The 18,931-nt window shown below is 37.8% G+C and overlaps 1 protein-coding gene across 1 annotated transcript; it reads left to right on the top strand.

Moving 5' to 3' along the window:
- Positions 1 to 975: 975 nt before the first annotated feature.
- On the top strand, positions 976 to 18,897 carry LOC106129195 (ionotropic receptor 25a). Its single transcript, XM_060953160.1, has 17 exons — positions 976 to 1,185; positions 5,348 to 5,514; positions 6,937 to 7,119; positions 7,986 to 8,197; positions 8,564 to 8,723; positions 9,357 to 9,473; positions 10,005 to 10,109; positions 10,697 to 10,796; positions 11,502 to 11,563; positions 12,141 to 12,256; positions 12,501 to 12,684; positions 13,188 to 13,309; positions 14,435 to 14,547; positions 15,580 to 15,670; positions 16,185 to 16,346; positions 17,299 to 17,372; positions 18,378 to 18,897. Exons 1-17 carry the CDS (start codon positions 1,011 to 1,013, stop codon positions 18,677 to 18,679), a joined length of 2,445 nt encoding a protein of 814 aa, XP_060809143.1. The 5' UTR covers positions 976 to 1,010; the 3' UTR covers positions 18,680 to 18,897.
- The last annotated feature ends 34 nt before the right edge of the window (positions 18,898 to 18,931 follow it).

The following is an 18,931-nucleotide window of genomic DNA, read 5'->3' on the forward strand; positions in this document are numbered from 1 at the left end:
CAAAATTTGGTTAAAATCGGTAAAGCCGTTTCAGAGGAGTACGGAGACAAACATTGTGACACGAGAATTTTATATGTAAGATAACATAACATATAATCACGTCTATATCCCTTGCGGGGTAGACCGTGCCAGCAGCTATCAAATAACTGAAAGGCCACGTTCAGCTGTTTGGCTTAATGATAGAATTGTGATTCAAATAGTGAAAGGTTGTCAGCCCATCGCTTTAATGAGGAATCCCAAGTACATAAGCCTATCCCTTAGTCGCCTTTAACGACAACCATGGTAAAGAGGTGGAGTGGTCCTATTCTGTTTTCTATTGGTTCCAGGAACCACATGACACCCATTATAGCCTCTCATAGTATAAAAAAACGCAGAGTGATTTCACAATTTCAAATTAAAATAACGTTAATGTGTCGTTGATAACGTTGTTGACCTGAAGAAGGTGTTCTTCAGGTCAAAGAAAAAGAAAGAAGTTATTCTTAAACAAAAAATCGCAGCCAAATTTTTATTATCATTTGAAATCTTTTATCAAAATGACTAGCTGTGCCCGCGGCTTCGTCCGCGTGGAATAGTTTTTTGGGCATCATTGAAGCCCACAATGGTGAATAATTTTCCCCGTTTATTTTTCACATTTTACATTACTTCTTCGCTTCTAATAGTTGCAGTGTGATGTTATATATACCCTGAAGCATTCCTCGATAAATGGTCTATTCAACACAAAAATAATTTTTCAATTCGAACCAGTAGTTCCTGACATTAGCGCGTTCAAACAAACAAACAAACTCTTCAACTTTATAATATTAGTACCTATAGATAATTACTTTTTAAATATTGTTCTCATGTAAGTAGATTTATTTGTAAAAATGAGAATAAATTCTTTGAAAGTAAACCTATTCCTATCTGTTTACTCCGAAAGAGATAAAGACGTGATAATATATATTTATTTAAGGTTTAAAAACAATATAAGAACTTCACTTACAGTATGCGCGGCGGTGTACCAAGGAGCCTCAATGATTATAGATCTTTCTTGGACTCCATGGAACGCTGTTGACCAATTATGTTTGGACACTGGTCTCCCGTTAGTGAGGAGCCAACTTGGGTCTCAGAGTCTCATGACAGCGCTGGATAGCTATTTGGAGACTAGGAACGCGACCGACGCCGCCATTTTACTGGAAAATGAGATTGGTGAGGGTTTTTGCATGATTTTTAGTATAAGAAGTAGGTAATTACTAGCTGTCACGGCAAACGTTTTGCCATATAAGTATATAAATAATTTTTAAGTAATTTCTTGTTAAAAAAAAAGGGGAAGACAGAGCCAACAGTCTTGAAAAGACTGAAAGCCCACGTTCAGCTATTTGGCTTTAAGATATAATTGAGATTTAAATAGTGACAGATTGCTAGCATGTCGCCTAAAAGAAGAATACCAAGTTTATAAGTCCATCTCTTAGTAGCCTTTCACGACATCCACGGGGAAAGAGATGGAGTGGTCCCATTCTTTCTTCTGTTGGTGCCGGGAACCATATGGCACTGCCGGGAACCACACGGCACAACCTGTATGTTTAATTAAACATATAGTGGACCTTCGGTAATCCGACAATCATTATGCAGGGCAGTGTCTATCGAATTTGTCGGATTATAGAGCACTGTCTAACACCATAGATAACTAGTTCTACATTCATTCGGGTTAAAGAAATCTTTATTCTCATAAGAAAAATATTCACTTACATGAGAACTTAGAATCTAGGCTTAGAATATACAAATGTAGGTATGTCGTTGCGTGCAAGATGCAGTATAAGTACATTTAAAGGTAAATTGGCAAACAAGTTTAGTTTATAATTAATAAAAAAAAAACATGTAGGGTAGTAAGTAATCATTACAACCGGACGGCTCACCAAACACTGGTACTAAGCAGCGATGTTTTATGATCGCAATAATACAAAGATAAGCACGACTAGATGTGACTAGCGTGCTGTGTTATAAAGTTGTTACGATATGAGTAAATTTTTTAAATTTGGTATATAATAATAAGTATATGTGTATTTAAATATATATATATATACACACGTTTTGTTTTATAGTATATAAAATATTATAGTAATAAGGTTTCTGAAAAATGAAGTAACCAATTATTGTGGCGAATTTAGTTAGTATTAAGTATGTAAGTTTTAAGAAGTCTTTTAAATGATTTTGTACTTTTGAAATTTTTTATACTATTCGGTAATTTGTTATATAGCTGGACACTGTCATATGTTACACTAGCTGTGCCCGCGACTTAGTCCGCGTGGAATAGTTATTTTGGGCATCATTGAAGCCATCAAGAATTTACCCCGTTTTTTTTTTCACATTTTCCATTATTTCCTCGCGTTGTAGCGTGATGTTTTATAGCCTAAAGCCTTCCTCGATAAATGGTCTATTCAACACAAAAATTATTTTTCAATTCGAACCAGTAGTTCCTGAGATTATCGCGTTCAAACAACCAAACTCGTCAGCTTTATAATATTAGTATAGATTATTTTTACCATATTTTGTTCGTGGAAGACGCAAAATTAACTTATTGGAATTTCTTAGTCGTCTTAGATAGGGATGTTCGTAATTAGTTTTATAAGTAATTCTACTCAATATCTCTTTCATTAAGATTTTCTTAATTATTTATTTATTTATTTATTTATTTAAGGTACACCAACAGGATACATGTTTACATTTATATGATACATTCAAAAGTACTTAATCTAGCATGCAACCCAATTAAAGGTGAACACAGCATTTACCAATAAAAGTAGTAGTAGAAATACAGTTCATACATAATATACATAATATAATAATTCACATAGTTTCATTTACATTTTTTGTTTATTTTTTTTTTTAAATTTAATATGAATTATTTACAGTTGATTAAATAACTGATTTAATTTACTTTTGAGTTTCGAAAGGGAATCATGGTGAATATCTAAGTCACACCTTTCGTTTAACTTATTATAGGCAGTAAGCATTCGCGGTAAGGGCGCACTTCTTCCGAGGTTAGTACGCGATATAGGTACAACGAAGGTCTTAAATAGTTTTCTCCGACAGTTTGGCCTAGGAACCGTGTACTTAAGCCTAACCGTGCCATTTTGACAGTCGACTATGCCATTAGTTAACTTAAATAAATATATTAAATCCAAAATCTGGCGTCGCTTATCAAGAGACAACAACTCAAATTTAGATAGTCGCTGGCTATAATCGTTTCTGTAACTAAAGTTAGGGGTTCTAAATGCTAGCTGACGGGTAAATGCCCTTTGAATACGCTCAATGCTGTCGCTATGTTTTTTATAAAATGGATTCCAAACCACACTCGCAAATTCCAGGTGGCTGCGAACTAGTGCATTAAAAAGAACAATTAGAGTATTTACGTTTTTAAAATCTTTAGTGTTGCGTTTAATGAACCCGAGCATCTGGAAGGACTTTGTGACAATGGCATCATAATGAGGTATGAAACTCAGCTTACTATCCAGAGTCACACCCAAGTCGCGGATTTGCTTCACCTCCCCCAACATAACATTGTTGACTGCATACGAGGAACTTAGCTTATTTTTATTTCTGGTAAACTTAATATGAAAACATTTACTGGGATTTATAGTCATACTATTTTTTAAACACCAGTCACTAACACGATCCAAGTCATACTGAAGCTCCTGCATATCTTGCATAGTAGATATAGTTTTATATATTTTCTATATAATTAGGATGCATGAGTAATATTTATATGTTTTGTTTATGTCCATTATTTTGGTTTCTTTGTATATTTTTATTGTCAGCGTTAGGTAATCGCAATGAAATAGTGTTTTAACCAGTCTATTTTGAGATCTTTGAATGCCTTGGAGGTTAGTTTTGGCCGCGGATCCCCAGAGTTCAATCAAATAATCAATGTGTGGCTTCACCATTGAATTGTATATATTGTATCGTACATTAAGTGGCAAACATTTAACTATCCTGCGAAGGGCTCCTATTAAGGATGATAATTTTGATTTAATATTTTTAATATGATATTTCCATGAGAGTCGATTATCCAAAGTTAATCCTAAAAATTTTTCGCTATCTGATTTATTAATTGGTATATTATTAATTTTTAATGGTGTAAAATTTTGTATCTTACACCATTAAAAATTTGATTTATTATTGTAATTGAGTTTGTCGTAGGTAGTAAGAGTATGGTATGTTATCTCTGATTGGGAGTTCTGTCCTTGTCAAAGTTTTTTGAAGAGATTTGAGTAATTTGAGGCATGCCCTTTATATATTTGATGGTTAGATTATTTTCTCCATTTGTGGTTCGAAGAGCAAGTTCATGTTTCAAATCTTTAAATCTGGATTGCTGGTAAGGTGTATGGTCAGGGAAAATTTTGTATTCGGTGTTATTAATTTTGCTTCTATAACGGAGTATCCGTCTGGCCGTTTCTTCATTTTCAAAGCAAACCTTAATTGGACGGGTTTTGTCTGGGTTGTACCTACTAACACGCATAACTCTAATAGAATCACAGCGGTCCTCTATAATATTTTCAATAACGCTGTTTACTTCTGCCTTATCGATATCTCGACGTTCTTTGCTATCACTAGATTTTGGCTCTGGGATACCAGCTATAATTATGTTCTTTTTCCTAGAATTTTGATCATGAAATTCAGCTAGAAGTTTTTCACATTGCGGGACTTTGTGGAGTGAGCTATTTGATAATTTCAATGAATGTCCATCAGACTCCAACAAGGCAAGTTTTGTATCTGTGCTTTGAATGGAATTTACAACGCTTTTTATTTCTTCCTTAATCCCTGTCTGTTCCTTGTCCAACTTTGCTAACTTTTGTTCATTTATGTTTAAGCCTTTCGTGATATCGATCATCTGGTCGATGATCGATATCACGAAAGACTGGTGATTGTTGCAATGTCTTCTTTTATTTTTGCATTACTTTCGTTTTGCGCACTGATAGATGTTTGCAATAATTCCATAATTGCTGTCATTTGTGTTTGCATACTTGTAAGCTGCGATCGGACGTCATCATCCTCCACCAAATGTTTCCGCTTATTCCGAAATGTGATAGTTGATGCTTCGGACACAGTTGGACATTCATGTTTTTTAATGTAGACAATGTGCATACGTCCATGATTTAGATTTAAGGGATCTATAGGTATTTGTATATTGACGTCCGATGAAAATGCTGCAGTGTAGTTTGTTCCGCCGCTTCTTCTACACATGCGCTTTGGAAGCGGTAGTAGTTATAATTAGATTTAAGTGATGTGACGTCAATAAGTGATACTTTGTATCCAATTTTGAAAAAAAAAACAAAAAGAAAATTGATTTCTACATTCTCTATGCGAACAGAGGTGGACAAAACTCTTTACGAACTGCTCGGGAGGTCCAACATTCGAGTCTGGGTGCACGCTGGGTTGACCAGGGACTCCGCCAGGTCCCTGAAGACTATGAGACCGGAGCCGAGTTTCTACGTCATAGTTGGAAGCAATGGGTTCGTCATGGATACTTATAGACGGGTAAGTATATATATTATGTTACAGTTAAAACTAGTTTTTAGATAGAACGCGTTTTCCCTAGTCAGAACTAGTTTTTACTAAATGCCTTTGTTAAAACTAGAATTAACTAATGCTCAAAATTAAATATCAGTTAAAACAAGTTCTTACTGAAAGGAATGAGTGTCTTAAACCACTCTGTGTGCGAGCGCACACTGGGTGGTTTAAGACACTCATTCTATAAGATAATTCTAAGATAGTTCTAACTAGGGAAAACGCGATCTATCTAAAAACTAGTTTTAACTGTAACATATATACAGGGTGACATTTAAAACAACTGCATCCTTTTAAATATAAATGTCATGCTTCTGAGCCGTTTGAGCCAATTTTTATTTAAATTAAACGTCATCATTTTCACATTAAAAAAACCCTCAAAAACTACGTCACACGCTTTATTAAAGTCCTTCCTTCCCCATACCTAACGTTTAAATTTAAAACAGGCACTTATACAAAAAATAATAGAACCACTCCATCTCTTTCCCATGGATGTCGTAAAAGGCGACTAAGGGATAAGCTTACAAACTTGGGATTCTTTTTTAGGTGATCACGCCACGTAAAATCACGCCTTTTTCCTGGAGGGGTAGGCAGAGAGTACATCTTTCCACTTGCTACGATCTCTTGCATACTTCCTTCGCTTCATCAACATTCATAACTCTCTTGATGCAAGCTCGGCGGTTTCGGGTACTCTTGACCTGGGTATATACAGATATAACTATATATTTTTGATACATTTTCTATTTATTAGTATACATCTGGCTGACAGAAAGTTGAGGTGTTAAGGAAATTTATTTTACTTTGTTTTTAAATAAATATTTATGCTGGACAGATTGAGTTAGCCTCGAAGTAAGTTTGAGACTTGTGTTACGAGATACTTAGCCAACGATTTTTGTTACTCATTCACTCACTCATTCATTCATTCACTTAGCCTCACTCATTATCGACTTATCTTGGTCTCCATGGGAGATGGGACGCCTGGTTGCAAAGGCAAAGGTTGCGGAGATCAGACGGGAGTCGCTTCGTGTAAAAACCTGACTCACCCAATCCAAGATTCATGGTCGTAAAATCCCACCCCGGGCTCTTCCCAAAAGTGTTCACTCCTTCCCCATAACCTTAAAGTTTAAATTTAAAACAGGCACTTATAAAAAAATAATAGGACCACTCTATCTCGCTGCCATGGGTGTCGTTAAAGGCGACTGAGGGATAGCCTTATAAACTTGAGATTCATCTTTTACGCGATGGGCTAGCAACCTGTCACTATTTGAATCTCAATTGTATCATTGAAGCCAAACAGCTGAACGTGGCCTATCAGTCTTTTCAAGACTGTTGACTCTGTCTACCCCGCAAGGGATATAGACGTTATAATATGTATTTATTTATGTAAAACAGGCATTAAAAGAGAAGTTAGTCCGCCGAAACTACCGCTGGAACCTGGTATTCACCGACTACTCCGCTGGCAACGTGGACATGTCTCAACTTGTTCTGCCGACTGTACTCCTGTCCATCGACCAATCGGAGTGCTGCAAGATTTCAGGGCAAAGGGAAGAGTGCAGCTGTTCAGGAGACGTGCAGGTTGGAATCGATCGAGAAAAAACTATGTTCCCAAAACATAGTTTCTTCTTGATCGATTCAATATAGTTCTCTTCTTGATCGATTTTAATCGATTCGAGTATGGTTTGTGTCGTATGGTTCCCGGCGCCAATACAAAAAAAAGTAAAGGACCACTCCGTTTCTTTCCCATGGATGTCGTAAAAGGCGACTAATGGATATGCTTGTAAACTTGGGATTCTTTCTTTAAAGCGATGGGCTAGCGACCCGTCGCTATTTGAATCTCAATTCTATTATTAAGCCAAACAGCTGAACGTGGCACATCAGTCTTGTCAAGATTGTTGGCTCTGTCTACCCCGCAAGGGATTTAGACGTGTGCTGTGATTGTCGCGCACTTTCAGTGTACCTACATAAATTTATATTAAATCTAGTCTTCACCAGCAGCTTAGCTGGTGTGAATTTAGCGCCATCCATAAAAAAAGCGACGAAATTAACGCCAACAACAAAAAAGCGACGAATTTAACGTCATCTACAAAAAAAAAAAACGGAATTAGCTCCACTTACAAAATGCAACGAATTTAACGCCACCTACAAAGAAGCGACAAAATTACCAACGCCGACAGAAAGCAACTAATTTAACTCCACCAACAAAAAATCAACGTTTTTAGCGTCATCTACAAAAGAGTACAGGTTTTTCGCAAATCCCACGGGAACTATAGCTTTAAAAGAAGAATTCCAAGTACATAAGCCTATGCCTTAGTCGCCTTTTACGACACCCATGGGAACGAGATGGATTGAACTATTCAATTATTTTTTTATAAAAGTTCCGGTAACCACACGGCATTCGCATTTATTAGTACGTAGTAAGTATTAATGTAATTTTTTTTTAGAGAACACAGCACATCATCACGTCTCTCCTCCAATACATCACCGAAGTCTACTCCAAACTGGACCACGAACTCCAATACTTGACTGTCAAGATGGACTGTCAGGATGCAGTGGGGGGTACGGAGTTGAACGTTACAAGAGAGAGAGTTTATAGACAATTCGCTGATGACGGTGATATGAGTAATGATACTCTGTTCTATTGGAACGCTGAAAGGTATGTTCATGGTTATAACTGAGTGCCGTGCGGTTCCCGGCACCGATACAAAAGTAGAATAGCACCACTCCATCTGTTTCCCCTTGGATGTCGTAAAAGGAGACTAAAAGATAGGTTTACAAACTTGGAATTCTTCTTTCTTTTTTCTTTAAATTTCAATTATATCATTAAGCTAAAGAGCTGAACGTGGCCTATCAGTCTTTTCAAGACTGTTGGCTCTGTCTACCCCTCAAGGGATATAGACGCGATTTTATCTATGTATGTACCTATGTATATACAATTTTTTTTAAATTAAAAATTTCCTTTTTTTTCTTAGCGGTCATTCCCCTATACCTTTTCAAACAATATGTTATTTATTACTTTAAGAACGGGACTCTTTCTCCGCTCTCGGTTCGTCCTGACCATTTATAAGCCCGACGAGGATCTTCAGACGGTCGCGACCTGGTCAGCTGACGAGGAATACCGTCTGCTCCCGGGCGTTGTACTGGAACCGCTGAAGATGTTCTTCAGGATTGGGACTTCAACGGTAAGTAAATAAGTAAAATTGCTTTATTGTTCACTAAAGGAGTACATCACTACATAGTATAAAACAAAGTCGCTATTTTAGTCTGTTTGTGCGTATGCTTAAATCTTTAAAATTACGCAACGGATTTTGATGCGGTTTTTTGTAACAGGTAGAGTGATTCAAGAAGAAGGTTTTTATGTATAATAACATTTATAATTTTGCACCCGTACATACATACATATGGTCACGTCTATATCCCTTGAGGGGTAGACAGAGCCACCAATCTTGAAAAGACTGAATGGCCACGTTCAGCTATTTGGCTTAATGATAGAATTGAGATTCAACTAGTGACAGGTTGCTAGCCCATCGCCTAAAAAAGAATCCCAAGTTTGTAAGCCTATACCTTAGTCGCCTTTTACGACATCCACGGGAAAGAGATGGATCGGTCCTATTCTTTTTTGTATTGGTGCCGGGAACCACACGGCACAATACCTATCCGTAAGCACAATTCAAACAATTAATACCACTTAACAAACCTACATTATAAAGGTTTTTGTTACACTGTAGCAGTTACATGTATTATGTAATGTTAATATATTTAAGTTTAATAATAATAAAAAAAAACTTAAGCAGCTGATGAGGTAATTATTTCAGGCCGTACCTTGGACTCTGCCGAAGCTGGACCCGGTGACAGGTCAGCACATGACAGATGAAGAGAACCAACCCGTGTACGAGGGATACTGTATTGATCTCATCGCAAAACTAGCTGAGGTAATCTTTAATACATACATACATACAGGAAAAAATAAAAGTATGTGACATTTAAAACAACTGCATCCTTTTAAACATAGACTATACCCATGCTTCTGAGCCGTTTGAGCCTATTTTTATTTAAATTAAACGTCATCATTTTCACATTTAAAAAACCCTCTAAAACTACTAAATTAAAACTAAACATGTAAATAACAGTCTGAAAAATAAATTATTTTTCTAGTATCAATATCAAGTAAAGTACAGAGTTGTCGAGATCGTTCAGCTGAATGAATTGTGTCGTTGACCTCTGAATCTTCCGCGTCGCTTTTTCGCCGGCCGGGGTGATATGACGTATTTAGGATCGTGGATTTTGATACTTTTATTTTTTTCGTACTTTCTGAAATATGAACCGATATTTTTCTTTTAACGTTTTTAATTATCCTTAAGATGAGTACACTTAACAGTTAATATTATGCAGGTGAATTAAAAGTCACCCAGTATATATAAACATACATAAACATCGCTTATAAACTTGCTTTCTTGTTACAGACCATGAACTTCGATTATGACATCGTCACCCCCAAAACGGGGGGGTTTGGAAAGAAGCTTCCAAACGGCTCCTGGGACGGCGTGGTTGGAGATCTGATGCGTGGGGTGAAATTTCATTCTTTCTTTTACCAAGCATAATAGTTGCGGCCTAAAAATTAGTTTAATCGTGCCGTGTGGTTCCCGGCACCAATACAAAAAAGAATAGGACCACTCCATTTCTTTCCCATGGATGTCGTAAAAGGCGACTTAGGGATAGGCTTACAAACTTGGGATTCTTTTTTAGGCGATCGGCTAGCAACCTGTCACTATTTGAATGACAATTCTATCATTGAGCCAAATAGCTGAACGTGGTCATTCAGTCTTTTCAAGACTGTTGGCTCTGTCTACCCCGCAAGGGACATAGACGTGACCATATGTATGTATGTATGTATGTAAAAATTAATTTAAATGTACGGTTGGGGCACAGGTTTAATCAGGTAATCCTACATCGGTCGTGTACCAATTTCTGAGTTATGAGTACATTAGTTGGAGTGCCAACCGACGCTGGACGACGAAAACAAGTTTGTAAGCCTATACCTTAGTCGTCATTTACGCCGTCCATGGGAAAGAAATGGAGTGGTTCAATTCTTTTTTTGTATTGGTGCCGGGAACCACAAGGCAATTCACAGGTGTAATGATTTAATTGTAATCAGGAGACGGACATAGCGGTCGCGGCTCTAACAATGACAGCTGAGCGGGAAGAGGTGATAGATTTCGTCGCTCCATATTTTGAGCAGACTGGCATTCTTATTGGTGAGTAATAATTCTCAAAAAATCTCTACAGTGGGTCAAATAAAAGAACACCCTATTACGTATCAAATGTGGTAAACTTTTCACTGTACACTAAAACAAACTTTACGCAGGCTACATCACACTGAGATGAGCCTTACAAAGGCTACATCACACTGAGATGAGCCTTACACAAGCTACAACACACTGAGATGAGCCTTACAAAGTCTACAACACACTGAGATGAGCCTTACAAAGTCTACAACACACTGAGATGAGCCTTACAAAGGCTACATCACACTGAGATGAGCCTTACAAAGGCTACATCACACTGAGATGGGCCTTACAAAAGCTACATCACACTGAGATGGGCCTTACAAAAGCCACATCACAATAAGATGAGCCTTACACAGGCAACACAACACGATATCGACAATATACAGACAACATAAGTATTATATAAATTTATTATTTTGATTTTCATCACATTTAGTTCCTATTTTTATAATAACATACATACATACATAAAATCACGCCACTTTCCCGGAGGGGTAGGCAGAGACTACCTCTTTCCACTTGCCACGATCTCTGCATACTTCCTTCGCTTCATCCACATTCATATCTCTCTTCATGCAAGCATCTTCATCTCTATTTATTATAAGAAGGCAATTAAACTGATTTGGGACGAATGAAACATGAAATAAATCATTGTTTTTTTTTCCTTTTTAGCAATAAGAAAGCCGATTCGGAAAACTTCGCTGTTCAAGTTTATGACCGTTCTACGGACAGAGGTGAGTTTTTGGAAGGAATAAAGAAAATGAAGTAAAAAACAGAAACCTATTTATAATGAAATGTTTTAACAATAAATTATTTGATTGGTAGATAATATTTAAACATACATACATATAGTCACGTCTATATCCCTTGCGGGGTAGACGGGGCCAACAGTCCTGAAGAAACTGACAGGCCACGTTCAGCTGTTTGGCTTTATGATAGAATTGAGATTCAAATAGTGACAGGTTGCTAGCCCATCGCCCTAAAATAAGAATCCGAAGTTTAAAAGCCTATCCCTAATAATATTTAAATAAAAATTTAAACTACTACTACATGTGAAATTACTAACTAATATGTGAAATGCGAAAGTAAGTTTATTTGTTATCTCTTCACGCGTTAGCAACGGAACCAATTTTTTTTTAAATTTGCCTAACTATATATAATTAAGAATCTGGAGAAGGACATAGGGTACCTTTCATCCTGGTTAAAACTAAAGTTCCCTTGGAATTTGCGAAAAACCTACCTACATTTTTACTTATGTAGGTGGCGCTAAATTCGCGCTAAACTCGCGCTATTAATAATACTCTTTTACAGGTGTGGTTAAGTATCGTGGCAGCTCTCCTCTTGACTGGTTTTATGATTTGGCTCCTGGACAAGTATTCACCATATTCTGCGAGAAATAATCCCGATGCGTATCCGTATCCTTGCAGGTAAGATTCAGGAGATATGAACATAAGAACATACATACATATAAAGAGCGTCAGTGGTCGGGTCGGTGAGGTGCCCGGTTAAAATGCGTGGCGCAAAAAGGGCACCCTCCCGTCCTCACATCCCTTAGTCGCCTTTTACCTTCTACATCCATTGTAACGAGACGGAGTGGTCCTGTTATTATTTTTTTTATTGGTGCCGGGAACCGCACGGCACCAATTCTAACCAAATGTATAATTCCAACAGGGAATTCACTCTGAAAGAGAGCTTTTGGTTCGCGCTAACGTCTTTCACGCCCCAAGGAGGGGGGGAGGCGCCCAAGGCCCTCTCCGGGAGGACCTTAGTCGCCGCTTACTGGCTGTTCGTGGTGTTGATGTTGGCCACGTTCACTGCAAACTTAGCTGCATTTCTGACCGTGGAGAGGATGCAGGTAAGCTTTTATAAGATTTATGTTCAGAGTACAAAAATATGGCATCATTAATGGTGACGTGTGGTTCCCGGCACCCTCAAACCCTCAAAAACTACGTCACACGCTTTAATACAGACCAATACTACAAAAAGAAATTAAAACTAAACATGTAAATAAATGTCTGAAAAATAAATTATTTTTCTAGTATCAAGATCAAGTAAAGTACAGAGTTGTCGAGATCGCTCAGCTGAATGAATTGTGTCGTTAACCTCTGAATCTTACGCATCGCTTTTCCGTCGCCCGGGGTGATATGACGTATTTAGGATCGTGGATTTTGATACTTTTATTTTTTTTCGTACTTTCTGAAATATGAACTGATAATTTTCTTTTAACGTTTTTTAATATTCTTTAGATGAGTAAACTTAACAGTTAAATTTATGCAGTTGAATTAAAAGTCACCCTGTATGTATGTATGTACCGCTCCTAAAGATATAGACGTCACTATATGTATGTTAATGTTTCAGACCCCGGTCTCGTCTTTGGAGCAATTGGCCCGCCAGTCCAGGATCAACTACACGGTGGTGGAGGGCTCCACGATTCACCAGTACTTCATCAATATGAAATTTGCTGAGGACACGTTGTACAGGTAATTGGGCACAATGTACAGGTGATTGGACACATTGTACAGGTAATTGGGCACAATGTACAGGTAATTGGACACATTGTACAGGTAATTGGTCACATTGAACAGGTAATTGGTCACATTGTACAGGTGATTGGTCACATTGTACAGGTTATTGGCAATATTTTACAGGTAATTGACAATATTTTACAGGTAATTGGCAATATTTTACAGGTAATTGGACACATTTTACAGGTAATTGGTCACATTTTACATGTAATTGGCCACATTTTACAGGTAATTGGCAATATTTTACAGGTAATTGGCAATATTTTACAGGTAATTGGACACATTGTACAGGTAATTGGCTCTCAATTGATTGTTTGAGTGCTGACCGATGCTCTAACGGTGAGGGAAGATGCGGTGACAAACAGAAACACACTACAACATATTGGATCATGTGTTTTTACACGAAGCGACTCCCGTCTGACCTCCGCAACCTTTGCAGGGGAACCTTACCCGTATTGGATCGATCATGGTTACACATCCAGTTGCCTGAATGTGCAGGTTTCCTCGCGATGTTTCCCCTCACCGTAAGAGCATCGGTTAGTGTTCAAACTAATGTACAAAACTTCGAAAATTGTCCGAGGTGGGTAGGTACCGAACCTGTGCCTTTCTGCGCATCACGCATTTTAACCGGGCAACTTACCGATACGACGATTTTTTAACATACATACATACATATAATCACGTCCATATCCCTTGCGGGGTAGACAGAGCCTACAGTCTTGTAAAGACTGATAGGCCACGTTCAACTATTTGGCTTTAAGATAGGATTGAGATTCAAATAGTGACAGGTTGCTAGCCCATCGCCTAAAAGAAGAATCCCAAGTTTATAAGCTTATCCCTTAGTCGCCTTTAACGACATCCATGGTTACGAAATGGAGTGGTCCTATTCTTTTTTTATTGGTGCCGGGAACCACACGGCAAACGACGATATAACGATTTTTTAACAATTAAAATATATTAAAACATACACACAACAAACAATTAATTGAAATATATTAAAACAAAAAAACTACATCCATGGGAAAGAGATGGAGTGGTCTTATTCGTTTTTTCTAATGATGAACACTCGTTCCGTTTCAGAGTGTGGAAAGAAATAACATTGAACGCGACGTCTGATCAAGCGCAGTACAGAGTTTGGGATTACCCAATCAGAGAGCAGTATGGACACATACTGTTAGCTATTAATGCTTCAGGTAATCCTACTACTATTATAAAGGCGAAAATTTGTATGGATGTTTGTTACTCTTTCACGCAAAAACTACTGAACCGATTACCATGAAATTTGGTATGTAGGTAGCTGAAGACCCAGAATAACACATAGGCTACTTTTTATCCCAGAGTTCCCGCGGGATTGATAGGGTTTCCATGCGGACGAAGTCGCGGGCGGCCTCTAGTACTTTTATATGTGCCATCTATAGTGATATTATAAAGCTGAAGAGTTTGTTTGTTTGTTTACGTACATACATATGGTCACGTCTTTATCCTATGCGGGGTAGACAGAGCAAACAGTCTTGAAAAGACTGAATGGCCACGTTCAGCTATTTGGCTTAATGATAGAATTTAGATTCAAATAGTGACAGGTTGCTAGCCCGTCGCCCAAAAAAATAATCCCAAGTTTGTAAGCTTATCCCTGAGTCGCCTTTTACGACATCCATGGGAAAGAGATGGAGTGGTCTTATTCTTGTTTGTATTGGTGCCGGGAACCACACGGTAGGACACGGTTTGTTGGTTTGAACGCGCTAATCTCAGGAACTACTGGTTCGAATTGAAAAATTCTTTTTGCGTTAAATAGACCATTTATCGAGGAAGGTTTTAGGCTATATAACATCACGCTGTAACTTTTAGGAGCAAAGAAATAATGGAATATGTGAAAAAACGGGAAAATTATTCATCCTTGAGGGCTTCAATGATGCCCAAAATAACTATGCCATGCGGACGAAGTCGCGGGCACAGCTAGTGTAACTATATGTAACTTCGACAGTCTCTGTGGCGCAGCGGTAATACGCTTGTCTGTGACACTGGAGGTCGCGGGTTCGATACCCGGTCAGGGCGTGATGAGAAATGAACTTTCTCTGATTGGTCTGGGTCTTGGATGCTTATCTATCTCAGTATTTATTATAAAATATAGTATCGTTGAGTTGGTATCTCGTAACACAAGTTTCGAACTTATTTCGAGGCTAACTCAATCTGTGTAATTTGTCCCGTATATAAGTATTTTTTTTTAGGTCCAGTTCCAGATGCTAAAACAGGTTTTGAGCAAGTAAACGAACATACGGATGCAGATTTCGCATTCATACACGATTCAGCTGAAATTAAGTAAGTATAATGTGCCGTGTGGTTCCCGGCACTAATGGAGAAAAAATATAGGACCACTCCATCCCTTTCTTATGGATGTCGTCGAAAAGGCGATTGAGGGATAGGCTAAACAACTTGGGATTCTGTTTTTAGGCGATGGGCTAGCAACCTGTCACTATTTGAATCTCAATTCTATCATTAAGCCAAATACCTGATCAGTCTTTTCAAGACCCAAGAAGTAGTGATGGATAGCTTCGGGGTGGAATTACATACATACATACATATGATCACGTCTATATCCCTTGCGGGGTAGACAGAGCCAACAGTCTGGAAAAGACTGATAGGCCACGCTCAGCTATTTGGCTTAATGACAGAATTGAGATTCAAATAGTGACAGGTTGCTAGCCCATCGCCTAAAAAAAGAATCCCAAGTTTGTAAGCCTATCCCTTAGTCGCGTTTTACGGGGTGGAATTTCTGACTGAATTTATTAGTGAAAATAATAAATAAATTAAAAACAATAATAATTGTTTTCAGATACGAAGTGACAAGGAATTGTAATCTGACAGAGGTGGGTGAGGTATTCGCAGAGCAGCCGTACGCCATAGCCGTGCAGCAAGGCTCCAGGTTACAGGAGGACCTGTCCAGAGCTCTGCTGGAGCTGCAGAAGGAGAGGTTCTTGGAACAGCTGGCCTCAAAGTAAGTGGAGATGATGTGAGAGATGAAATAAATGTAGAGACGGGTGGCAAGATTGGTGATGGACTTGCCTAGAGTGATTCGAGCTGATAAAGGAGAGATTCTTAGAACAGTGGGCTTGAAAGTAAGCTCAAGAATAAAGTTCTATTCTAAATTGTTAAATAATAATAACAATTTGTTTATTTCAGACTTTTCAACCCATTTGTTAGTAACAATGTTCTTAGCCTGGTGTTAGTAATACATACAGAAAACAAATACAAAACAAAACAGAAGTAGTGCCATTCACTGTCGCTCAATCCCATTTGAGATTGAGCAACAGTGACTGACATAAGCACAGTCAAGCCACTCGGAATTAAAGTAGCGAAAGTTTTCAAATTCAAAGATTCTGTGGCTAATTCAACATATTACCGCGACATTTCCTTACGCACTGCAACATTCTTCATTGCTGACTTAGGTATTATAATTTATTAATAAAAACTAATGTTATTAAGTTTAAACGACTGTTTTCTACTATCTTGTGTACTCGATTTAGTTACACGAATAAATTCATAATGATACTTATGGATCTCAAGATATTCAATAGAGAGAACTTTATATGTATTCTTTTCATATAATGTTTCAATACACATTCCAATTTTCGAAGTTTTTCTTTGTTCCACATAGTTTTTTTTATTAATGAAGGTTTTGACGAAGGCTCTTTACAGTATTAATCATATAAATTCATAACGATTACCATTACAAATTGTTGAAACTGTCGATTTCCGTAAAAAAATATCCCACTAAAGTATATAAAGTACTAGGTATAGCCTAGAAAAATAATATAGGACGCAAAACAAAAAAAAAAAAACATCTGGGGTCCTGCAAGGAAGTTACCTAGGACCAGTTCAAATATAAATACCGCAATAGAAAGTATTTGATTTTCTCAAGTAAGATTTTTGGTAAATTATATCCACAGATACTGGAACGAGTCCGCAAGACAGGCGTGCCCAGATGCTGATGAGTCTGAAGGGATTACTCTTGAAAGTTTAGGTAAATATATTCAATCATACTAGTACATACATATAATCACGTCTATATCCATTGCGGGCTAGACAGAGCCAACAGTGTGTGTGTGTGTGTATAGTGACAGGTTGCTAGCCCACCGCCTAAAAGAGGAATCCCAAGTTTATAAGCCTATCCCTTAGTCGCCTCTTACGACATCCATGGGAACGAGATGGAGTGGTCCTATTCTTTTTTTATATTGGTGCTGGGAACCGCACAGCACAATAACACATACATATATAACGTCTTTATCCCTTGCGGGGTAGACAGAGCCAACAGACTTGAAAAGACTGGTAGGCCACGTTCAGCTGTTTGACTTTGTGATAGAATTGAGATTCAAATAGTGCCAGATTGTTAGCCCATCGCCTAAATTATCCAAAGTTAGAAGCAATTCTATTATTTCTATCACGTGTCTCTTGTTTTTTCAATTGTATCTATGCCGTGTGGTTCCCGGCACTGTTAAAAAAAGAATAGGACCACTCCATCTCTTCCCCATGGATGTCGTAAAAGGCGCAAACTTAAACTCAAAATGTTTATTGCTCAACTGTGTAGACATGTAGATGGAATTAAGATATCCCTGATAGAATTGAGAAAAGGCAATATTAACTGATGCCTTTGAAATTTGCAAGTACACATACATACATACATAAAGTCATGTCTATATCCCTTACGGGGTAGACAGAGCCAACAGTCTTGAAAAGACTGATAGGCCACGTTCAGCTGTTTGGCTTTAAGATAGAATTGAGATTTAAATAGTGACAGGTTGCTAGCCCATCGCCTAAAAGAAGAATCACAAATTTAATAGCACATCCCTTAGTCGCCTTTTACGACATCCATGGGAAAGTGATGGAGTGGCCCTATTCTTTTATGCTATTGGTGCCGGAAATCACACGGCTTTAAAATTTGCAAGTTCATAATCTGTAAAATTGGCTAAGTTTTTGAGGTAGTTTGTTTAGCTTGAGACAAATATACAAATCTCTATAAATCTAACAGGTGGCGTCTTCATAGCTACGCTGTTCGGATTGGGTCTAGCCATGATCACTTTAGCTTGGGAAGTATTCTATTACAAAAGAAAAGAGAAGAACGAAGTCAAAGCTTTGGATAACATAGAAAAAACCGCCGCTGATCCGCAGAAGAAGCCAGTGAAGAAAATTGATAATTTTACTAAAATCAGAAAAAGAGGGAAAGCCGATAAGTCGAAAGGAAAGAGTGTAACTATTGGTGACAGTTTTAAACCGGCCGCTGATAAGATTTCTTATATAAGTGTGTACCCTAAAGGGGATTATAGACCTTAGGTTCTTACATACATACATAAAATCACGCTTCTTTCCCGGAGGGGTAGGCAGAGACTACCTCTTTCCACTTGCCACGATCACTGCACATTTCCTTCGCTTCATCCACATTCATAACTCTCTTCATGCAAGCTCGGCGGTTAAGTTAAGTAGGTTTAGGTTTCCCTTAGGTTCTTAAATAGCTTAATTATTGCAACTTAAATTATTGTTAATATTTATGTTATGTGCTAACCTATAGGGTCAGTATATACACTG

This window comes from Amyelois transitella, chromosome 31 (assembly GCF_032362555.1).
Source record: "Amyelois transitella isolate CPQ chromosome 31, ilAmyTran1.1, whole genome shotgun sequence".
NCBI classification, from domain to species: domain Eukaryota; kingdom Metazoa; phylum Arthropoda; class Insecta; order Lepidoptera; family Pyralidae; genus Amyelois; species Amyelois transitella.